At 43.4% G+C, this 25,536-nt stretch overlaps 1 protein-coding gene across 8 annotated transcripts in view; it reads left to right on the top strand.

Moving 5' to 3' along the window:
* Window positions 1-25,536, top strand: part of LOC131072578 (uncharacterized) — a 297,628-nt gene that overhangs the window by 137,134 nt on the left and 134,958 nt on the right. For 6 of the 8 annotated variants that reach the window (XM_058008781.2, XM_058008794.2, XM_058008813.2 and 3 more), the window contains one exon: window positions 15,139-15,189. The exons of the other annotated variants lie outside the window; for them this stretch is intronic. In XM_058008781.2, the coding sequence (XP_057864764.1) occupies window positions 15,139-15,189 (51 nt within the window). The remainder of the gene's footprint in view (window positions 1-15,138; window positions 15,190-25,536) is intronic. 8 annotated transcript variants of the gene reach the window in all.

The raw sequence follows: 25,536 nt of genomic DNA, 5'->3' as shown, positions 1-25,536 counted from the left end.
AAAAGGCATGAAAATATACCACCATATGACTGCACGAACAATTTTGTTTGTTGAACCACAAAGATCCTCATAGGGTTTATTTCAACAGAGCAAAAACGACAAGAGCAGCATATAGAGCAATGATCACAAAAGAGAAATGGAAGCACAAGTATTACTTCAGCCAATAACAATAGCCAGATTAGATCTCGAAAATAATTATCAAATGCTCAGAAAAACACATGTTTGCTGATAATTTTCGAGGAAGTATGTACCCAGAATCGACCAAAATGAGGAAGAAAATTATGCTACAGAATCAAAATAGAATCATCAGGCAGCAATATCATGCATTTTTTCAGTCAAAATGAAGCTCCAGTTGAACAACAATGGCGATGAATGTGTCGCTTAAAGATTTTTCTGTTCACAAGTGATAATACTTACCACGGCAGCCTGAAAGTCTCTGGGAATTCCTTCCAAAAAGCCCTTGAAACCAGAGAAAACTCCCGGTGGTACTCTAACACATTCAGATTTCACGAAAATGTGCCTTTCTATTCTGCGTTTTCTTCCACAAAGATCCAAACATGGCGGCACCCAACACTCAGAATCATGCCCAGCACACAGCAAATTGCCCAAAATTCCTCCATTTCGTGCCCATACAAACCCTAGCATGGAGGCAAAGAGGAGGGAAATATCGAATGCAAGAGAAGATTGAAATGATGTGATTTAGGGTTGCTTTACCCTATATTCTGTTAAAGATGTAGCCTCATTCGGATTGAAGCAAGCAATATATTATAAGTAAACTAATACACATATATATATGTTTGAATGGAAATACATATATATATATATATTTATCATTTCAATTAATCACATACATATATATATTGAATGAAAGATTGCTGACTGCCTTACGACAAATCAATGACTGTTGTATTATCCGATGACCATCAAAGACATGTTCGATATCACTATCGCTGAATAGTTATTGTTTAGCACGATAGTATCAAGCACGATAATTATATTGGTGCATAACTAATATGTGGTGAAGTGTTATGGTTACGTAGGGTCATGACCCTACGCGGCATAATGCCCCTACGTAGACATAACCCTTCACCAACATACATAACCAATAATATCGATGCTTGCTGTGAAATATAATCAATAACCGTGTCAATTATTTGTTACAACAAGCAGTCGATAATCAATCTATTCATTAGTTATTATTTGACAAAATCAAATATACATATCAGCGATCACTGTGAAAGTCTTTCCTTACTATATAGCATTATTCTTATTGTATTCTCAGATCAAATTTGAGATTATCTTTAAGAAAGAATATCTGAAGACCGTGATAAAATCTGAAAGTAAATATCAGATATACATTCAGATTAAAGACTATTGTTTTTCTCTATCATTGATCTATATTCCAAAACATAGTCATTGATGACCATAGGCATTTATGCCTTCTATTTTATTTTTCTTCCTTTCCTTTCTTCATGCCCCGTGACATTCATAAGTGGGTTGATTTTTCATTGCACCCCCTTGACCTATTTATTAAGTGATTCATTAATATAACTTAATAATTGCAATTATTAAGTGATATTAATGAATCACTTAATAAATATGTCTTTTATGAAGTTTTAGGCATCAGGTTAAATAAATTAAATAATAAAAATATTTACTAAAGTGTCATTTTATATAAACACTTCAGTATATATTTTTCTTATTTATATTTATTTTTAAATGTAAAGGATGTGAATATATGTTTATTAAAGTGATTTATAGCTTGTCACTTTATTAAATATTTTTTTCATTAATGTCTTGACTTTATTGTAAAAATGGAGTAAAATAAATATTTAATAAAGTCATAAGTCATAAATCACTTTAATGAGATATTTATTTTATTTTATTTATTAGAAGTTGTTTACCCTCTCGGGTGAATAACTTAAAACATCAAGCACGTAATGCAGAAATACGCCATAGATATAAGACAATTATAAGAGATGTTATTCCATTCATAAAATTGTCTTTCCCCCATTACAAGTTACATTCCGAAGTATATAAAGATACCAAGGGGGTGCGAGCGCCAACCGTCGCACCGCAACGACCATCCCTCGGTTGCCAACTAACCAAAACAATTACACATAATTAACTAGTATTATGTTTGTGTACAATAATGCCGCTAATATCATCCCCCCCCAAAAGAAAAGAAGTCGTCTTTGGATGACTTAATACAAAATAGAGATGACATTAAACAGAATTGCTGAAGCTAGTCAAGCCCGAAACTTATACACTTGCTACATCCTCGCCTGAAAACCCTTTTCTGCTACCATTTGATGCTCAAGTGCGGATTTCACCATTAGTGCTTCCTTTGACATCACAATCCTCCTGTGCCTAAACCAAACTTGTTTGCAAAACATGCTTTTCAGTCTCAGCCTCCACCATCTGCTACTCAAATGATACTGTCTCCCTAGCCAATTTGTCCTCGATAGCCACCCGCGTTGCCCTCTTGGCATCCAACTCTTGGGTACGCCGAGCTAAGTCTCACGCTAGTACTGCCTCCAACCTAGTGGTCAGCTCCTCCCGAGCCCTCTCTGCATCCACCAAAGCAACCTCACGTCTAGCCGAGACCTACTCCAAGTTCCTCAAAGCGTACCATTCCTGCCTGGAGGTGGTCACAACCCGCTGGCACAAAGGCTAGGAGACACCTGAAATCCTCCATCACACTCCCCAAAGGCTAATAACTGAATTGAATAACTCCCTGGTGTCATACAACTGCGCGGACCTGCAATGCCTTCCCTCAAACTTTGTTTGTTCCCAACCTCCAAATCCGTCTCCCTCTACGGCTTTTGGCTTCCTCGCCAATGCTTAGCTGCAGGCTTCTTTCTCACAGTACGGGACAACCCAACACTTACCGTGCCTTCTCTGATGCCCTTCGCCCAACTCAAAAAGTGTATTGTAGCTCAAAAATAAACTGGGGCAGAGCCCCAGCAGGGTCGAGGGACAGCGCCCCTCGTGGGGTCCGGGGGCAGCGCCCCAGGTGCGCTCCCACCTTCCCGTGCGGTCAACACCCCTCCACTGTACGACTTTGTTTGTTTGTGCGGTGCTGCGTTATGTCTCCGCGCTCCGCACCTTTATTCCTTGCGGCAGTGGTGGTTTCCACCGCATAGTGGTCCCACCGTCGGTGTTGCCACCGCACGGTGGTGCTACCGTACGATGGTTCCACCGCCGGTGTTGCCACCGCACGGTGTTGCCACCTCACGGTGGTGCTACCGTTCGATGGTTCCACCGCTAGTGTTGCCACCGTCGGTGTCCCCACCGTTGGTGTTGCCACCGCACGGTGGTGCTATCGTACGGTGGTCCCACCGCCGGTGTTGCCACTGCACGGTGGTGCTACCGTACGGTGGTTCCACTGTGGCTTTCTTCTCTTTTTTTTTTTTCAAGCCGTACGATCAACTGCTGTATGGACCTGTACGACCGTAAAATTTATTTATTTATTTATTTTTTTTTCAATTTCCTAATTTAGTTGTCTAGAGAGTCTTCAGCTCGGGTCCCCTGTCTCTGGGATCGCCCTTCATCCTTGTCGGTTTTCCTCGCCCAAGAATCTCCCACGTTGGTCCCGTACCTCTCGAGTCGCCTGCCCGACCTCTCTAGTCCCCTTCCATCCTATCGGGTTCCCCTCCGGACTCTCGGGTGTCCTTCCAGCCTCTCGGGTCCCCTGCGCACTTCTTGTGGTAGGGTTTCAATTTGGACCCGTTGGTAGCAAGTCTATTTTCAATGGCCATCCGAAGACCTGGAACCACAAATTCTATAGGGACCACGGTCTCCTTCTCGTACATAAGAAGAAGGAAAATAATAAAGATTTTGAAAGCTGCGGCCTTCCACACAGGGTTCCAATCGTTGTCGACACAATTGATCTTCGGATTATCTACGTCACCGAGGTTTGGGGCGTCTCCCTTCCAATATTTTATGTATTCTGGCAGGTACACCTCCTCTGTTACTTGCTCCGGTTCCTCTCCTTCGAGCTTGTAGCTTTGGAACATTTCATAATCCTCCATCTGCCAGTGGAAGAGCCCATTCAATGACCCCATCTCATCCTCGGAGCACTCTCCTAGTTTGAGAATCCCTTCATCGTTGGGCTCCCTGCAGCCTCGTCCTTCGTTCCTCAGGTTGCCTTCTCCTTCACCCTCCGTTTCCGAAGATGATGCCAGTTCCTCACCAACCAATTGTGTCCCGAGGTCTATGATAAACTTCCTTCCTCTATTCTCCATAGATAGAGTGTTCTTCTTCCAGTTGTGGGTGGCCTTGGCTGTCACCAACCACCCTCTCCCTAAGATCGCATCATACCCTTTTTTCTTCAGTGGAATTACCACGAAGTCCGGTATGAAGGGTTGCGTCCCGATGGTAACTTGTTGGCCCATCAGTGTCCCGATGGGTTTGATTCCATGTTGATTTGCTCCGAGCAGATTGAATGTAGATGGCCACAACGTCGGCTTCCCCAGCTTCCGCCAGGTTTCTTCTGGAAGACCATTCACTCCTGATCCACCATCGACGATGGTATCGGTTAGAATGGTGCCAAGGATACCCATCTCCACAATGGCTGGGTTCCTTCCAGTGTTAACTGCCAGCAGCATGGGGTCTATTGCAGACCCCACAGGAACATCTGTGCGGTGGTTGGTCTTGGTGCGTGGTTGGGAGAGATTATTCAGCAACGCCGTTCGTAATTGAGGCATCATCTGGAGGAGGTCATGTACCTTCACAGGCACCTCTAGTTTTAATTTTAAAATTTGATTTAGTATAGCATCCTCCGCCTCCGGTCGGCTGGAAGTACTCGCCGTACCCTTCGCCTTCGCCCTTTCTTGTATCTCTTTCTGAATTTCTTCCCGCGCTTCCTGTGCCCTTCACTTCTCCATCTCCAGGTCTGGGCACATTGCGTGTCTGGCTTGGTGCAGGTTAGGGCCAGCACTTCCTCTTCTTTGGTTTCCTCGACATTGAGCAAATTGACGCCGGACTTCAAGCAGGTGGCGTCTTCGTGGTCTCCCGGTTCGCACCATTTGCACAAATATTGTGTGGCCTCTCCCTTCGGGCAGTCTTGGGCAAAGTGCCCCCACTGGCTGGACGCTGTGCATTGTACCATCGGTTGACATTTGGAGTCGTATTGGATCCGGCTCCTTGTGTTGTTATTGTTGTTATTGTTGTTTCGTCCTCCCCATTGGTTATCTCGGTAGCCTCCTAAGGATGCATTGTTGTTCGCTTGTTGGCCCGTACCTGCTGGTGCGGACGTTGTGGCCTGCTTCGTGAACAGTACCTGGTTCATTTGCGTATTCCGGGTTTTCATGTTGTATGGGCACTCCTTGGTGGAGTGTCCCATCACTTGGCAAATCTCGCAAAATGCCTTCTTCGGGCAAGTACCCTTTGTGTGCCCGTCCTCTTTGCACTCAGTGCACCATATGTCCCCTTCGGTTCGACCGGTGCTTCTCATTGTTTTGAATTCCCTCCTCATTCGCTCCATGTCTTTCTGGAGCGCTTGCAGCTGTTTGCCAGCCTCGTTGTCACTGCTGCTTTCCTGTGACGAGTCATCCTCCTCGGACAAGCTATCCTTCTTCTTTTTCTTCGATGTCTTGGTCTCGCTCTCGAGATCCATCCCTCTATTGTATGCGTCTTCGTACGATGTAAGTGGAACGATTTTCATCTTCTTTCGGAGGGAATGGTTTAGTCCCTCCACGAACCATCGCTTTTTCAACCCATCTGCTGGTTGACTCTCCATTTTTTCAAATAGTTCCTTCAGCCGCTGACTATAGGCTCAGACAGTCTCGTTCTTGTTTTGCTTCGTTCCATAGATCTTGGCGACTATTTTGTTGTCATCTCTCAGGAGGCAGAACTCTATCCCAAACTCCTTCTTCAGGTCGGGCCATGTGCCGACTTTGGCCTTGTCCATATCTGAGTACCAGTCTATGGCCACTCCTCTCAAGGTTGCTGGGAATTGTGTTTCCCATTCGTCTTGGTCGGTAACATCGTTCGCTGACCATATGGTTTCGCACGTTCAATAATGGTGGACGGGATCTTCCTTCCCGTCGCCATTGAACTTCGACAGTTTCTGTTTACTCCCCATCGATGGGGGTTGTCTTCCTAGAGGTGGCTGTGGCTGTGTCTGGGCCCTTGTGCCGCTCCCTCCGTTCCCTCCGGTGCTGGTGGTGTGTCCTGCGTGGCTGACTGGAGGTACGGTGTTTTGCCTGCTGAGTGTGGCACCTACCGTATGGTTATCCTCCCCTTCGTTGTCACCCGCGCCCACTCCTGGCTCCCTTTGGTGATCCTCACTTTGCGGTGTAAGGGATAAGTTTCTGAACCAATCCGGGGTCTTGTCGACTAGATCTCTCCTTAACCTTGTTTCCTCCAGAAACTCTTCGTGGCTCCGCACCCTACGGTGTTCTGGCGACGCGTAGAAATTTCCGTCGGCTTCTGCACCCTCCGTGACACCTCCTTGGTTCCCCTCGGGCCACCCTTTGGCAGGTCGTCCTTCGGCAAGTTGCCTCATCGTCCGTCTACGTTCTACTTGCTGCTCCAGAATCAAGGCCCTCTGCGCGGCCTCCCACTCGTTCATTTCTGCTTTTTTATTTCTATCTTTATTTAATATATTGGGCATAAATCGCTTCCGTACTTAGCAAGCACACGCCATGTACAAAAAAAAACTTTTATTATTTTTCCTTTCGGCCACAATTTATCTCAATATTGTGTCGGGATTATTATAGGGTTCAATTTCCCCTTCGCCTCTTGCCATCACGCTCTGCGTCCCACGATGATTGGTCCGTTTGCGCGTCGTCAGCCTCTGGGTTAATCTCACCGACGGGTAGGCCCATCGTGTCCGTGCGCCATTCACCTCTTCCGTTCCTGAGTACGTCTAGGCAACGGCGCCAAATGTTTACCCTCTCAGGTGAATAACTTCAAACATCAAGCACGTAATGCAGAAATACGCCATAGATATCAGACAAGTATAAGAGATGTTATTCCATTCATAAAATTGTCTTTCCCCCGTTACAAGTTACATTCCGAAGTATATAAAGATACCAAGGGGGTGCGAGCACCAACTGTCGCACCGCAACGACCACCGCTCGGTTGGCAACTAACCAAAACAATTACACATAATTAACTAGTCTTATGTTTGTGTACAATAATGCCGCTAACAGAAGTCAACATATTTTTTGCAATGATGAGGCTTGCAGGCCTGTTAGAGAGATTGTGGGGGACATTTAGTGGAGTATTTAAGTGCTTTTATGATAAGGGATGGGTTGACTTGACTTTTGCTGAAGTGAATTTCTTTTGTTCCATGTTTTAGGGCCTGAAAAGTGGGCTTTATGTTTTTGCTCGCCCAAGAGGAGATGGGGATATTTTATTCATTGTTTGCTTTTGGAAAAGCATATATACCTCCTTTAGTCTTCTTTTTAGGGGTTCTGGCTTGATCCTTTCTGTCAAACTGTAATTTTCAGAGTTCTTTCTGCAGAAAGTGCAACCTTTGTAGCTCAGTTTCAGACAGTTTTGATAGCTTTGTAACACCTTTTGACAGTAATACAATATTTTGCCTTCTCAGATTTCTTGTTTTTGTGTGCTTAGTGTTGATGCAGTTTTAAGTGATGTCTTTTATCCTTGTGATTGTGCTGCTGTCAGCACCTTTATGCAGGAATTTCTAATTATTTGCAGGTCATAGGTTGTGCCAGTTATAAGAGTAACCTTAGGTTGTGAGAAAACATCTTTTCTCTTGCTGAGATTCTTATTTTTCAGCCTTCCTTTGAAGTGTTAATGCAGAGGTTATGAGTTTCTGAGTTGTGCAAGAGTTCCTTTTATTACTGGTTATTTTGTGTGTTAGTTAGTTTGTCCAAATTTTTAGATATTCATTTTGGTGTGTCATGTTTGCCCCCTTGGGTGAATTACTTAAAGTACATAGATAAAGCACGTAATGCAGAATAATAATGCCATACATATCAGATGCAATATAAGAGATGTTATTCCATTCCTAATTGTTGTCCATGACAAGTTACATTCGGAAGTATATAAAGATACCGAGGGGGTGCGAGCGCCAACTGTCGCACCGCAACTACAACCCCGCGGTTGCCAACTAACCAAGACAATTACAACTTAATTAACTAGTTTTATTTTCATGTACAATATTGCTGCCAACATCATCCCCCCCAAAAGAAAAGAAGTCATCTCCGGACGACTTAATACAAAATAGAGATGACATTAAAGAGAACTGCTGACGCCAATCGAGCCCGAAATTTATACACCTGCTGCGTCCTCGCTTAAAAACCCTTTTCTGCTACCATCCTATGCTCAAGTGCGGATGTCACCATTATTACTTACGCAAGAGTTCTTTTTTTTTTTTTTTGTTTCCTTGACAGCCCAATCCTCCTGTGCCTAAACCAAACTTGTCTGCAAAACACGCGTTTCGGTCTCATCCTCCACCAACTGCTACTCAAATGATATTGTCTCCTTAGTCAATTTGTCCTCGATAGCCACCCGCGCTGCCCTCTCGACATCCAACTCCTGGGTACGCTGAGCTAAGTCTCATGCTACTCCTGCCTCCAACCTGGTGGTCAGCTCCTCCCGAGCCCTCTGTGCATCCACCAAGGCAACCTCAAGTCCAGCCGAGACATACTCCGAGTTCCTCAAAGCGTACCATTCATGCCTGGAGGTGGCCACAACCCTCTGTCACAAAGGCTACGAGACACCTCAAATCCTCCATCACACTCCCCAAAGGCTGATAACTGAGCTGAATAACTCTCTGGTGTCGTATGACTTCGTGTGTCAGCAATGCCTTCCCTTAGACTCTGTTTGTTCGCAACCTCCAAATTCGTCTCCCTCTACGGCTTATGGCTTCCCCGCCAATGCTTAGCCGCAGGCTTCCTTCTCACAGTACGGGACAACCCAACACTTACCGTGCCTTCTCCGATGCCCTTTGCCCAACTCAAAAAGTGTATTGTAGCTCAAAAATAAACTGGGGGTCTGGGGCAGCGCCCCTCGCGGGGTTCGGGGGCAGCACCACACGAAAGTCCATGGCGCGCATCATTTCTGTGATATTTTAAGATGTCAAAACCCTTCTTCTCCACTCTAATATTTTCAGCATCCTGGCTCCAGATGTCATCGAATGATTTTTCAATCTGGTCGTCGTCGTTTTTTTTTTTGGTTTCCTCTGTAATGTCCCCAATGGCACCCCGGCCATACAACCTCCCTGTACGGTCAACAACAACACTGACACCTCCAATCGTACGACCACCTTCCCATGTCGTCAACACCCCACCACCGTATGGCTATGTGTTTGTTTGTGCGATGACTTTATGTCCGTGGCGCCGTTATTCCTTGCGGCGGCGGTGGTATCCACCGCCGGTGTTCCTACCGCACGGTGGTTCCACCGTCGGTGTTGCCACTGCACGGTGGTGCTACCGTACGGTTGTTCCACCACCGGTGTTTCCACCGACGGTGGTCCCACCGTAGGTGTTGCCACTGCACGGTGGTTCCACTGCTGGTGTTGCCACCGCTAGTGTTGCCACCGCACGGTGGTCCCACTGCCGGTGTTGCCACCGCACGGTGGCTCCATCGTGGCTTTCTTCTTTTTTTTTAAATTTTAAAATTTTTTTTTTCCAGCCGTACGGTCAACTGCCGTACAGACTCGTACGGTCGTAAGTTTTTTTTTTTTAAAATTTTTAATTTAGTTGTCTAGAGAGTCTTCGGCTTGGGTCCCCTGTTTCTGGGATCGCCCTTCATCCTTCTCGGTTTTCCTCGCCCAAGAATCTCCTGCATTGGTCTCGTGCCTCTCAAGTCGCCTGCCCGGCCTATCGAGTCCCCTTCCATCCTATCGGGTTCCCCTTCGGACTCTCGGGTGTCCTTCCGGCCTCTCGGGTCCCCTACATGCTTCTTGTGGTAGGGTTTCAATTTGAACCCGTTGGTGGCAAGTCTATTTTCGATGGCCATCCGAAGACCTGGAACCACAAATTCTACAAGGACCACGGTCTCCTTCCCGTACATAAGAAGAAGAAGAATAATAATAAATTTTTTGAAGGCTGCAGCCTTCCACACAGGGTTCCAATCGGTGCCGACACAAATGATCTTTGGATTATCTACGTCACCGCGGTTTGGGCCGTCTCCCTTCCAATATTCTCCGTATTCCGGTAGGTACACCTCCTCTGTTGCTTGCTCTGGTTCCTCTACTTCGAGCCTGTAGCTCTGGAATAATTCGCAATCCTTTATCTGCCAATGGAAGAGCCCGTTCAATGACCTTGTCTCATCCCTGGAGCACTCTCCTAGTTTGAGAATCCCTTCGTCGTTGGGCTCCCTGCAGCCCCGTCCTTCATCCCTCAGGTCGCCTTTTCCTTCACCCTCCGATTCCGAAGATTATGCCAGTTCCTCGTCGACAACCTGGGTACTTAGATGAATGGTGTACTTCCACCCCCCTTTCTCCATAGAAAGGGTTTTCTTTTTCCAGTCGTGGTTCACCTTTGCTGTAACCAGCCACCCTCTGCCTAAGATGGCATCGTACCTCTTCTTCTTGAGTGGGATTACCACAAAATCTAGTACGAAGGGTTGCGTGCCAGTGGTGACCGGCTGGGCCATCAGGGTGTCGAGTGGCTTGATGCCGTGTTGGTCTGCACCTACCAAGTTGAACGTGGGTGGCCATAGTGTTGGCTTCCCCGGCTTCTTCCACGTATCCTCTGGCAGTACGTTCACCCCCAAACCTCCGTCCACGATGGTGTCCTTGAGGATAGCCCCGAGAATTCCCATCTCTACTACAACAGGATGCTAACCACTATTTAAGGCCAACAACATTCGGTCAGCCGAGGGGTTGACCGGAACTTCCGCCCGTGTGGCACGCAAAGGTGCCTGCGCAGTGGTTTGTATGGAACTAAAAATGGCGGTTCTTAACTGTGGCATTGTTTTTAGAAGTTCCTTTACCCTTATAGGTACTTCCATCTGCAGTACTTGCCCAATGATGTTATTTTAAGCTTCCGTACGGGATGATGTACTCGCCACCTCGTTGTCCCGTCGTTCGGCCGTCATCTTACATTCAATATTGGCCTTTGCCTCCCGTAATCTCTCCTTCTCCGTACGGGGGTCGGGATAAGTGGCCTTTTCGTCTGGGCGCGGGTGATCGCCAATACTTCTTTCTCACCAGTCTTCTCAGCCTTCTCAATGTTGAGGAGATTAACCCCTACCTTTGGGCAATTTGCATCCTCATGTTCGCCTGGCCCACACCTTCGGCAGAGGTGCTGAGGGGTGGCTTCCTTTGTGCAATCACGGGCGAAGTGCCCCCACTGATTATAGGCCCTACATTGGATCATTGGCCGGCCCTTGGCGTTATACTGGATATGGCTTCCGTTATTGTTATTGTTGTTATTCCTTTTGCCGCTGCGTCTGTTGTCCCGGTAACCTCCAGATAATGCCGTTGTGTTGGTTTGCTGGGCCGTACCCGCTAGTGCGGATGTTGTGGCCTGCTCCGTGAACAACACTTGGCTCATTTGCGTACTTCAGGTTTTCATGTTGTATGGGCATTCCTTGATGGAGTGTCCCATCCCTTTTCAAATCTCACAAAAGGCCTTCTTCGGGCAGGTGCCTTTTGTGTGGCCTTCTTCCTTACAATCAGTGCACCACACGTCTTCGTTTTTGCTCGTGCTTCCTTTCATGTTCTAAAATTCCTTCAACATACGGTGCATATCCTTTTGAAGAGCTTGCACCTTCTTTCTTGATGATTCGTCACTACTGCTTTCTCCCGAGGACTCCTCTTCTCCAGAGGACTTGTCCTTTTTCTTCCACGATGTTTTGTCTTCGCTTTCCAAATCCATCAAACGATTGTATGCGTCATCGTATGAAGTGGGCAGTACAATTTTCATCTTCCTCCGTAGGGATGACCGCAACCCTTCCACGAACCATCTCTTCCTTAGTCCATCAGCCGGCTGGTTCTCCATCTTCCCCAGTAATTCCTTTAATCGTCGACTGTATGTTCGCACTGTTTCGTGCTTTCCCTGCTTTGTTCTTAGTATTTCCGCCACGATCTCATTATCTTCTCGAAGGAGTCGAAACTCTTTCTCAAAAGCTTTCAGTAGGTCATCCCATGTTCCCACCTTTGTTTTGTCCACATCAGAGTACCAATCAATGGCTACTCCTCTCAGGGTGGCAGGGAACTGCACCACCCAATCCGCTTTGTCAACTACCTCGTTGGCTGACCATATTGTCTCACATGTACGACAATGCCATACGAGGTCATCGTTGCCATCTCCATTGAATTTAGGCAACTTCTGTTTGCCCGCCATCGAGGAGGGTCGTCTTCCTGGAGGTGGCTGTGGCTGCGTTTGTGCGCCGCTCCCTCTGACGCCGGTGGTGTGTCTTGCGTGGGTGACTGGAGGTACAATGCTTTGCCTGTTGTGTGTGGCACTTGCAACCGTACAGTTGTCCTCCCCTCCGTTGTCGCCCGCACGCACTCCTGGCTCCCTCTCATGATCCTCACTTCGTGGCGTAAGGGATAAGTTTCTAAACTGATCTCGAGTCTCTTCGACTAGATTCCGCTGTAACCTTGTTTCCTCCAGAAACTCTTCGTGGCTCTCCACCCTGCAGTGTTCTGGCGACGCGTAGAAATTTCCCTTGGCTTCTGCACCCTTCGTGACACCTCCTTGGTTCCCTTCAGGCCACCCTTCGGCAGGTCGTCCCTCGGCAAGTTGCCTCAGCCTCCGTCGACGTTCTACTTGCTGTTCCAGAATCAAGGCCCTCTGCGCGGCCTCCCACTCGTCCGTTTCTGCTTTCTTATTTCTATCTTTATTTAATATATTGGGCATAAATCACTTCCGTACATAGCAAGCACACGCCATGTACACAAAAAAAAAACTTTTATTATTTTTCCTTTCGGCCACAATTTATCTCAACATTGTGTCGGGATTATTACAGGGTTCAATTTCCCCTTCGCCTCTTGCCATCACGCTCTGCGTCCCACGACGATTGTTCCGTTTGCGCGTCGTCGGCCTCTGGGTTAATCTCATTGACGGGTAGGCCCATCGTGTCCGTACACCATCTGCGTCTTCCGTTCCCGAGTACGTCTAGGCAGCAGCGCCAAATGTTTGCCCCCTCGGGTGAATAACTTAAAGTACACAGATAAGGCACGTAATGCAGAATAATAATGCCATAGATATTAGATGCAATATAAGAGATGTTATTCCATTCATAATCGTTGTCTGTCACAAGTTACATTTGGAAGTATATAAAGATACCGAGGGGGTGCGAGCGCCAACCGTCTCACCGCAACTACCACCCCGCGGTTGCCAACTAACCAAGACAATTACAACTTAATTAACTAGTTTTATTTTCATGTACAATATTGCCGCCAACATATCACCTGTTAGATAGTAATTTCAGTGTATGTTTTTCCTTCTCTTTTCTCAGCAAAACCATTAGAATAGTTAAGTGTAGGTGATACCCAATTAGGAAGCCGGCCTTCTCCAGAGGTTCTTTCCAAGATAGGTGATCCACAAACCTGGAAAGATCCCATGTTTCTTCAAAGTACCAAGTTCTGCGACTTGGTGAGGGTGCAACTTTGGTGGATAATAAGCCTTAATGATAGAATTATTACAGTCTTTATTGAAATTCTTAAATACTATGTACAAATTGTTATTTCCTAACTACTAACTAGTTGAAGGTGTTTCAAGGCCATCACTCTTTATAAAGATGGGGACATCACAGTGTCACTGACATGTACAGAGCCACCCTGCTTGTCAGTGTTTAGCCCTCAAATACAGCGAGCCTCAGTAAAATTGTTCCTTTTAAGTCAATGCCTATTGCTGCTTCTACAAGAGTTCCAAGTCCATTCTCTTATAAAGCTCCTCAGCCTGGTTTCTCTTCTAACTTCTCATTGATTACATCCTTAGAAAATATCAATTGTACTATCAAAGGGATGGCTCAGAAAATGAATGAGAAGGATTATGACGCTTTTTCAGCAATCCATATCACTCCTTTTGACATACAATGGCAAAAAACATCAGGCAACAAATAGAAACTACCTGAAACACTAAATTGATTGTCTATATCTGTTGCATCAAAATTATTTGCACCATCACAATAGAACTAAAGCCATTGAATAACTTCTCTTGGAGGAAAAGACCAAAAGATGCCTTACAGAGGTAATGCACCAAAAATCAGAGCAAGGCCAGTTCAAAAGACATGCTACTCCATTTCTGCACCATTGAGAACCAATGCAACTAAGTGGTGATTGGGCCCAAAATTCTCACAAGACAATTTCTGTTGGAATCGCTACTGATTCCAGCTCGTTTTGCCAACCAAGACAACAAAACAGCATGCAACATGCTAGGATGTCATCACACCTGAAGCTGCTTGGATGCATTCTGTCTACATGCTATTCTTAGGGTTCTGTTATATATTTTTTCTACGCAACTTAATACTTTGATTGACATCTATTGAATAAACTATACTTTTTATTTCAGTGTCTTAGCTTATACATAATTCTGTTTTGATAGCCCTAACATGGGAGTTGTGTAACTCTTTTATGGTATCAAAATAGTTTTTTTGGTTTTATTAGAACTTTTTTGAATCTGTATCATGCCTTTGTGGCACAAGTAATTAAACAATGCAACTTCCCTGTCTTGCCTGGTCTTCAATGTGTAATCATCAAATAGTTGATCAGTGCCTTGACATGGAGACAGCATCCTCCATCAACTTGGTCTTCATATAACAATCGAGCTATGAATTACCCACGAAGGTGCAAACTCAGGAATTAATCTGTGCTTAGGTATCAAATCAACATATGTTAAATATTATAATTTCTTCAGCAGTTTATCAACTTTGTGTTTCAATATATCAACTCTGGACAAGTCACTGCTACACGCGGTCAACACTATATTAAATTTTTCGGTCAACAAAACACAATTTGTTTGACATTTAAACACCTAAAATTCAAATTTGTCACCAGAGTAATGCTGGAACAAACATGGTCAGTGGTGTCAACAAAAGGAGTCTGCTTTTCTGCATTTGCACTGGGACTTGGAGAAGTTTGAGTCAACTAAATAATGGTCAATTGTGGAATTCACCTGTTTGCTTATTCTTAACAACAAGATTATGTTTTCTTGCATTTATTTTCCTTGGTTATAACTCATTATGGAATTCCGTTTTGAATAGGATTGGGAGGACGGAAAATTATTCTCATTGCAGGAGCAAATCAGCCACAAGGTATAAAATTGAATTTGATGACTTCAACTTGCTAGAGAAGCATCATAATTGCAATATGCAATTAGTACATATGCTTTTCTAAATGCTTCAAGTTTAGTATAAGTAGAAGGAATGGCATAAATCCAAGACAATCTTTTGAATGCTATTATTTCGGATTTAACGTAGCCATATATTAGTTAGTATACTATTGAAAGCGTATTTGCTATTAAATAGTCTTTTGGTTGATGTTCTTTAAAAATTATTAATATTCTTTAGTCAGTAATATAAGAAACCTACCATTACCAAGTTTACATGATTTTCGTTGTTGCTTCTGCATAAAACTAGCTCTGAAATTGCTGAAGTGGCAATGCACATCAGAATAATTAGTGGAAAATTCTGGGGCACATATTTCGCTTCTGAAATGTTTCAGTGCTTTGGAAATGAACACAAGGCAAAATAATTATTGGAAACCTTGTCATATGGAAATATTTGAGGCTGTAATGTTCAGATCAGGCTACATCTATTTGTAGCAGACACCTTTTCCTCTGCTAATATGTGTAGAAAATGGAATGAAAAAGAATTAATTGTGGATCTGCACGCGTGGGACCCACCTTATAAAATTCTAGTGTCTTTAAACTATGAAACAAACAAGAACCCATTTTTTTGCATGAATAGTTTCTTTTGGTTAAAACTTACTAGTACACCTATTATTAGATTATAATTAGTAGGTTAAAATCATATTGAGGTGGCCTAGTGGAATAAAGTCTGTTCTGTAGACCTTTGGCTGTACTATTGCTGATGTTCTGCTGTTTCTTCTCTTTTTTTCTTGTAAAATATTAGGGGCGCTTTAAAAAAGTCTCTTTACCTTTTATCAAAAAAGGTGGGTTAGTGGAATTAATTAAACGACAGATAGAAATAAAATAAGAGCAAGTGAATAGTTGAATGTTGGTAGGTGGGAAGTTAGGTACTGAAAACATTAAATATCTTCTTGAGATTTTTAGCCTATGTACAAAGCTTTTCTTATGTAAATGAAGATTCAGAAATGGAAACCACATTATTAAGTATCAAAGCTTGTCAATCAGGCCCTTCTCATGTCTGAAAATTTCAAGTTTTCTCTTACCAATCTCATTCTACATATCAACTTTGAAACTCAGTCTTTATTGCACTTATTGTGTGTTTGGCACTTGGATCTCTTGCTGTATGGATTCTGCTGTTGAGTACTGTCAAATTCTTGATTTGAATTCTGATTTTAATTTTCTGCCGATAAGTTAATGTTTTAAAATTTCCACAATCAGGTTTTTCCTACATCTTTTTGGGGTTTCAATTTACTGCTGTGAAAGCTCTCTTGTTAATGTTTTTTCTGTATGATTTCTACAGTTTTGTTTATACTATTTCAAATTTCATGTTTCTTGCTTCTTGTTCATCCATATGGCCCAATATAATAACCACCCTAGATTTTTAAAATTTTTTTTCCAATGATAATCATCAAAATGAACATGCAAATTAGTGGTACACTGCTGTCATAAAGTTCTAATATAAATAATCCTTGTACAGTCAACTGCTGTTACAATGTTCTGCAATCATTCCACAAACCAGCAATTCATGATATAAACATCAATATGAAATACTCATGTGAAAATACCTTGAAAATGGTGACGAGATTGAGAGTCACATGTTTGAACAATCACGAAGAATGATGTTGCATGTCTGAAACTTCTTTGTACCATATCACCAGCAATGGGCAAATCTTCTTACACACACTCCAAACCCACATCGAACTTCTCCTAGGTATATCAAGCGCCTCCTTACACATCTGGCTAGACACTCTTCCTGTCACATTCAACACTTGAAAATGAGCATGACAGGGAACATAGCAGGATTGTTATGAATGAATGATATTCTGTCACACTCAAGACAGTGAAGCAAGTCACCCAACAAGCTTCAAACTCCCATTCAACACTCCCTTGAGGAATCAAAAGCAAACTCAGCACTAAGAAAAGCAACTCCAATGCACACCTAACTTCCTGGAAGCATAATAAATCAAACTGAGAATGGTTATCAGACAGGAACAAGTCTGAAGCACCTTGTTGAAGCAGTTACAAGTGGCTTGATTACCCTCAAACGACCTCCAATCTCATGGAGGAAGCCACCCCAAATCTCCCAGAAGCGATACACATACCCAGACATGTTAAACACACTCCAAATGCTCAGAAAAGGACAGCTGCAAGTCTATTATGCTCTTCCCAGTCATACCCAGCACTGGGAAACAGGGGCAGCCAGCAGTCAAATTTAGTGAACACACCCAAACTCCGTCAAATCAATGTGTAAAGGTCTGAAATTGTTAACCTTGCACTAGGCGTCACCTGACATGAAAAGAAACCTCAAGAACAAAAACCGTTCAGCCCCCAAGTTGTCATGCTTTGTTCCAAGAACCCTTGCAATATAGTACAGTCTCTTCTAGAAATTTGTGCTAGCAACAAACAACATCAAATCCATTCACAACGGAGTCACTTAGCTAATAGAAAACATTTGGCCCAATTTCCAATTTGTGATAGCAACAAACAACATCAAATCCATTCACAGTGATGGATTTTTGAGACATTGACATGCTGTTTGGAGGTCATTAAAACATTAATCTGAGGCACCTTAATGCAGTGAAGATAGATTTGTTGATATTTTGCAGTTCTGAGATGAAAAGTAATTTAAATAAATATATTTCAAAATTGCCCCTATACTCCAGCATCATTTTGTGAGGTGCAGAAAATTCCTGAGTTTATTTCAGACCTCAGAAAGGTTAGAAAATCCCCGTAAATTCTGTTTTTTCAGATTGGAATCTTCATGGATGGATGATTAATGGAAGGTCCATCTTGTACCTGCAAATTAGAGGCTTGTGTGTAGTCAAATAGTAGTGTTGCAGCTCTCTGTTGACTGAAATCTCTGTCCTTAGCATTGTTTCCAGGTCTGCAACTGTTTCTTTAATGTAAATTTCAGATTGTATGTATTTGGGCATGATGAAAGGATTATGGTGAAATGTTGTTCAATGCACTTTAGTTGTTCTAATTTACCTATGCAATGAACTTGTCAAAGTGATCATGAATAATGGTGCATGAAAAACTAAATTCAAGACAATGAACAAACTGTGCATTATCCGTTCTTGTCAACATTCAGAACAGCAAATAACTTACAGAGAAAATCAGGGGGTTGTCTTACAGTAGAGACCCAGGCCAATTGCCATACCAAATTTTTGCACTTTTTGCCACTTTACTGAATAGACATTTTGTCAAACAGTTGTATGCATGTGGTCATGAAGTGTTTTATGTATGCAGTGTTTTGATACTATCCCTAAGGTATGAAATCAATTTTTCATTGCACGTCACTTATAAACTTAAGCAACATATTATCATTTACATTTACTGTAGTGGTAATCCCAGTTTTTTTGACAATATAAAAATTACACTACTTGCAAGTAGAAGTACACAACTATCATTTAAGTCTGATATGAATTATCAATAAACATACACAGCTTTTAGAGTTCTTTTGGATGGACAATCACTCACATAGTGATGCATTTTATGAAATAACACTCGTATGAAAACTCCTACTCAAATACCTTGGAAATCATGTTAGATTTAACTGTTGCATATCTGATAGGGACTCCAGGAAAGGCTGCTACAGGTAGGGAATCATGCCTATGTCTCCAAGCATTCTTCAATTCTCACCCATAGTTCCAGGGGGGTTGGGTACGTTTCCTCCGGGGGACGAGTCTTGGGGACAAGGGTACTTGGGGCCTAAGTTTGGGAACGCTGGGGGGATGGTGGTAGGGGGGTGGCGGGCGAGCGTGTTGATGTGTTTTTTAGACACCTTTAACATAGAATAAAATACCAAAGGTATTCTATCCTCTCTTGATCAAAATCTCCTTGGATGCTGAATTATATGATCAACCAAGGCGACTCCAAGGTTTCTATAGTCAGGTCTTGACGTATGGATAGCTCAATGGTTTGATGTGATATTGCTGGAATCACATGGTGGACTTACGCTGAATACTTGAATGTTGCTGGAACTTAGATTCTAACTACTTGCTTAGAAAATAAAATGGCAAAAGACATAAGGTTTAGGGATTCTAATCTAATCCTAAGAATGGAGGAATGATGGGCAATCTCTGGTGAAACTCAACTAAGCCTTGCTTCGACATGCAAAGCAATGACTCCACAAAGCTTAGTGCGATCTTCTATGGAGAGCAAAATGACGTTCAAATCACTATTAACAACAAGGATACCATCAAGGCAATGCATATCAAAGTATGAATAGCAATTGAAGTTAAGCTCATTTAAGGATTCTAGTTGACCACACAAGTCGAACTTACAACCAGCAAATTGCTAGTGGTATGCATGTATGAATTTCACCATTGATCATGCACAAAGCTCTTTCATTCATCTAAACAACATGAAAATGAATTGAGAAGTAGAGACCATGCAACTTGTTGAAATAACGCATCAAATTCACCATAGCTTCAATGAAATTATATGCTCTTTACAACAAAGTCTTGGCAACAATCTTTGCCTTCTCCTAATCTAACTACTTCTACTCTATCTTCTACTCTATTCTTCTTACTCTACTACTCCTTTGTTGACCTTTATAAATGAGAAAATTGAGCCTTATATAGAGGTCTCATTACAATGAATAGCTTGGATTGATTCACAATAAATGGCCAAGATTACTAGATGAAAACCCTAATCAGAGTTTGTGATAACAACTCCCTCTGGTCAATGAGAAAATTATATTTAATTGGACATGTCACACATTGAATGTGAACCAATAGTAAATAAGGTTAGGTATCTCAAACTTTGAGCCTCCATGGGTGAGTTAGGTACATTGCATCTGGACATGTCGATGTGGAGCCTCTTGATTGGTGGAATGATGACTAGGATACCACCTCAGTTTGCTTGGTAGAGTTGATACTCAACATCACAAGCAAGTGTTGATGCCTCAAGCAATATCTCTGTTAGGCGGTAATTAGGAATAAAACTCTCAAGTTATAGTTATGTTATTTTTGTTATGTGTGAAGTCGACCATGTGGGTTTTGCGTGTTAGTTACGACGGTTGGTACCTCGGCCAATTGCTAGATAGTATATATTGCCATGTAAGGGAACCTCGACAATAATGTTGATGTACTAGCTTTTGGAATGCAATAAAAGAAAACATCTTTCTGCCATATCGTTGTGACTGTTAGTTAATTAATGGTCTGAATATCATTGTGATTGCTGGTTGGATGTTCTGTGTGCATTTACTGTTTATTCCGTGAACTTGAACAATTCACCATAGGGAGTAAACATTTTGGCACCGTTGTCGATTCGAATTCTGGAGATCAATATGGCGACAGGCGGTAGGCACTAATGGGCTGACCATTCGATCAGCAGTTGATCGTTACTGACAGTGATACTCACGAAGAAGTGTCCGAGGCGGAAGCCCAAGAGATTCAATTGACAGAGGACTTGGTGGAACTGTGGGAGGTTTCTGTCACGCAGTACATGCAGAGGGAGGCTCGGGAGAGAGCCATTCTTGAAGGCACGATACGTGGTGAACTCATGGTCAACACACCTGTCTTTGATCTGCTGGGGAGCCTTTCGAGGCTGTTGGCATGAAATTTAATTGAACTTCAAGACCGATGGGAAGAAACCAACCGTGAATGTCGTCGGCAACAAATCCTACAACGGTATGAAGAACGGAGTGGTAGGGAAGAGGAAGAGAGGGATACGAGCAGATGTTGTACCCCCAACAAGTAATGCCCCTACGTCCCAATAAAGATCGACGACATACTGGTACCAATGGGGAGAAAGGCGAGGGGTCGGTACGGAGACCCCTATGTATCAGAGAGCAAAACGAACGGAGACGTCGACTGCGAGAGATTTAGAAGGTTCGGAGAGTTCGGAAAGGCGAAGCAAGAGTTGTAGTGTGAGTCGGAGCCGTAGTCAGGAGAGACAAAAACCATGTATGTGGAACGAGTTGGTAGGGGTTGCCAGGAACCTACCACTGCCGGACGTAGTGGAGGAGGATCTCGCCGACCATGCTTCTCACTTGACATCGAGTGAAGAATTCGGAACTTAGTCGGAGAGCAAACTACTAAGAGACTGACATTGAGACAAGATAACAACACTAAAACCCTTAGCTAAAAGCAAAAAAGTAGGGGGCCCCATTTGCAATAGGGCGATGTGTGAAAACGTCACAAAAGAGTGGTGCTGACATAATACATGTAGTACTTGAAAAATTAGTTTTAAAAAGATAAAGATGTATAACTAGTATTCCACAGGGACGTGTCCCCCTCTTTTTGGCCATGTCTCCCAGGAGGAAACGTCTCTGGGACGGGGGGACGGGGACGCAACATCCCCCGCTATCCTACCACCGCCACCCAATCGCCGCTGAGACGCCGAGACGTATCCGCATCTCCGCGTCTCCCAGGGTGATGGGAGACATCTGGGCGTCTCCCCGTCTCTCGAGAGACGTGCCAATCGCCGCTGAGACGCCGAGACGTATCCGCATCTCCGCGTCTCCCAGGGTGATGGGAGACATCTGGGCGTCTCCCCGTCTCTCGAGAGACGTGCAGACGTCTCTCGAGGGATGGGGAGACGCCCAGATGTCTCCCATCACCCCACGCCAAATGTAATTAAAAAAGGCAATTTTAAATAAAAATGTGACTTTTTTTGGGGGTTAAGGGGTAACCCTAATTGAATGTGGGCCGCCCCCACCCTTTCCCCCAAAACAACACAAAACCATGTTTTTTAGATTTCACTCTCATTTTGGAAAACTGGTTTTTTTTTCCAGCAAGCTGAAGAGGAGGAAAAACTTGAAGAAGACTGATTGAAGGGGTGAGAAAAGTGACTGCAAGCATGATAGGAGCTAGAAGAAGCAAGAAGAAGAGGAAGAAGAAGATTCTTCTGCATTTTGGAGAGATTTTTCGAGCACAAGGTATGGTTTTTCATCTTTTTCTTGTTTTTTTTTTGGTTTTATTTTCTGATTTTCATTGTTCTATGTCATTTTTGGATTTTAATTTTTTTTCCCTTTTCATCTCAAAATGAGATTTGATGTTGAATCTTGAGGGCAAAATGATAAAGATGTTGAATCTTGAGGGCAAAATGATGAATGAATCATTCATCATTTTGCCCTCAAGATTCAACATCAAATCTCATTTTGAGATGAATAGGAAAAAAAATATATTGTTAAACTAGGCTGATTTTATTTTTATTTTTATTTTGTGAAATGCAGTGTCAATTTCACAATGAGCTCCCAAGGCATGAGTGAAGATGACATGGAAATCCATTCTCATAGTGAGAATGATTCAGAATATGAACCTGAAAATGAGGGGGGTGACCATGGGGCTGATCCTGGAGCCCAATCTAGTTCTATGGCGAGTGCACCGGCTAGTACAGGTTGCCCTTCAGAGTTGTTGGCACCATATGCTAGGCGTGATTTTGATCCTAAGTCTCTAAAACAATTTGCTTTACGAATATCAGTGCAAGGCACATCACATTCAAGTGGGGAACAAGGAAGTGGAAGTGCAACATTTGTGACACTGAATGGTTCGGTAGCATTAGTAGGGTGAATGCACACTTTCTGTTTTGGAGAGGAAAAGGCGTGAAACATTGTATGTGTTTGGAGGAAGCTAAAAATATACAGTACAAAATTGAGTTTAACAGGCTTTGGGGGGTTCCAGATGACACAAATATTTCAATGCCTACTACTTTGTCTGCTAGGGCAACACTTCAAGGCAACCAGAATCTGCCACATACTTCTCATGCTTCGTAGACGAGAGGAATGCTGTTTGGATCTCCATCCACTTCCACTTCTACTGCCGCCAGGGCTGGGAAACGTAGGTTGCAGACATCATAGAGCAACCCCATTGCTGATATGTTTAATGTGCAGCTAAGAGATGAGATAGATGAATCCATTGGCAAGTTCTTCTTTGCCAATGGCATTCCATTTCATGTTACACGGTCTCCTTATTATAGGGAGATGATGGCTATGGTGGCCAAGGGAGGACCATCTTATGTGCCACCAGGGGAGACGAAAATGAGGACCTCGATCTTGGATAAATGCTATTCCAAGATCAATATTTTGATGGAGAAGATGAAGGCATGTTGGGTGGCATCGGGGTGCAGCATAGTTATGGATGGGTGGACGGACATTAGCCATCGTCCACTCATCAACGTCATGGTCACATGTGTAGAGGGCCCATACTTCCTTAGAGCAGTTGATTGTACAGGGCATCGTAAAGATGCTGATTTCTAGTTTCAGGTTCTTAGGGAGGCTATTGAGGAGGTTGGGCCACAAAATGTGGTCAAAGTAGTGACAGATGCAGCCCATGTGTGTAGGGCAGCAGGGAGACTCATTCAGGCAGCCTATAGACACATTTGGTGGACCCCATGTTGTGTGCATGCCATGAACAATGCACTCAAGGACATGGGCAAGATTGACTGGATTAGAGGAGTGGTCACCGATGCGAGAGATGTGTAGATGTTTATCTGCAACCACCACACTTCACGTGCACTCTTGAGGACCTTCGCGAAGGAGGAGTTCTTGAAACCAGTTGAGACTAGATATGCATCTTATTTCATTCTCTTGGAGAGAATGATTGAGTTGCAAGAGGCATTGCAACTCATGGTTATGACTAATGAGTGGAATAGGTGGGCTGAGGCCAAGAGAGAGCAGGGGAGAAGGGTGAAGGAGATAGTGAAGAGTGATGGGTTTTGGACTGATGCGAAATACATTGTCTCCATCATTTCTCCAGTGTTCCAGGTGATCAGATATGGGGATGCGGATGCACCTAACCTTGGAGAGGTGTATGAGTGCATTGACTCTATGCTTGACCAGATGAGGGCTGCTGTGCGAGTGAAGGACCCCTCTCTAGCATTCTACAATGAGAAAATCCGGGCTATCATTCAACATAGATGGGACAAGTTGAACACTCCTTTGCATATGGCTGCCTTTGCCTTGAATCCTAAGGGGTACAAGGCTAGACTTGGTAGAGTGACATCGATTTAGGATGATGAGGTGAAGGCGGGTTTCTTTAGGTGCATAGAGAAGATGGTTGATTCCAAAGATGCCGGCACAATGCGCACTGAGTGGGGAAGATTTGCCACTCTTAGAGGTTATTCAGATGCGGCAAAGATGGATATAGACACTATGGCATAGGAGGACCCACTTTTGTGGTGGAATTGTCATGGCCCGAAATCTTTGACCACCACTCTAGCCATCCGTCTGCTATCCCAGGTTTCCAGTTCTTCGACTGCTGAGAGGAACTGGTCTACATATAGCTTCATCCACTCTCTTAAGAGGAACAAACTTACCTCTAAGAGAGCAGAGAAGCTTGTGGCTGTACACAGTGCTTTGCGTCTCATGGACCGCAAGACACTTGTGTACAAGGAGAGTCCAGCGGCACGATGGGATGTAGAGCCAGAGGAGCCTTTATAGATAGATGAGGATGATCCTACCACTTCAGATGCAGGGCTAGTTGGTGTGAGCTTGAGGGACCTTGATCTTTAGGAGTGCAACAATTCCAGTGAGGAGGAGTTCGCAGATGATTAGAGGCCTGCATTAGCTACATTTTGAGTTTTGTCATTTTGTCTTTGACTCTAGTCTCTTTTGTAATGCTATTGCTACACGTATTTGTATTTGGCTACTCATTGTAATGATGAATCATTTAATCATCTTTATTATTATAGACTTTGCAATGGCATCAGATATTCATATTTTTGTTTTCCTTTTCCGATATAATAGAAATCTCCAATTTGACAATTTCATTTGTCAAATTTTATTTAGCATTTAGCAATTACTAATCTAAGTAATCTTGGTATTTCCTATAGTTTCATTTGAAATTTAATTCTTATACTGTTATACTGTCATACATCTTTTCAAAACTACTTTTTCAAGTACTATATGTATATGTATAACTATATGAGCACCACCACCCCGTCGTCCCCCCATCGTCCCCAAACTTAGGCCCTTGGTCCCCTCGTCCTGGAAACGCGTCCGCGCGTCCCCCTGTCCGCAACACCCGTGGAACACTGTGTATAACATAATAACTAGATTCTAGTATTCAAATGACAAATGTCAGAATATCAAAAATAGACATTGGAACAAGAATTTTCAATTTTCAAAATTTTTCAGTTCATAATCATCTTAATCACGATCCAATTTTCATCAAAATTACAATCAACCGATCAAGTTATCAAGATTCAACAATGTTCAAAGTTAAAACTTCAAAAACAAAATTTTAAAGAGCAGTAGAAGTAGAGTCTAATGACTAATCATCCCCAAGCTCCTTGCCAAACTCTTCAATGTCCTCATCGCTTGAACTGTTGGACCCCACATTCT

This window comes from Cryptomeria japonica, chromosome 9, assembly GCF_030272615.1.
Source record: "Cryptomeria japonica chromosome 9, Sugi_1.0, whole genome shotgun sequence".
Taxonomy (NCBI): domain Eukaryota; kingdom Viridiplantae; phylum Streptophyta; class Pinopsida; order Cupressales; family Cupressaceae; genus Cryptomeria; species Cryptomeria japonica.
Note: the sequence above shows the minus strand (reverse complement) of the source record. Positions and strands in the feature narration are given on the sequence as shown.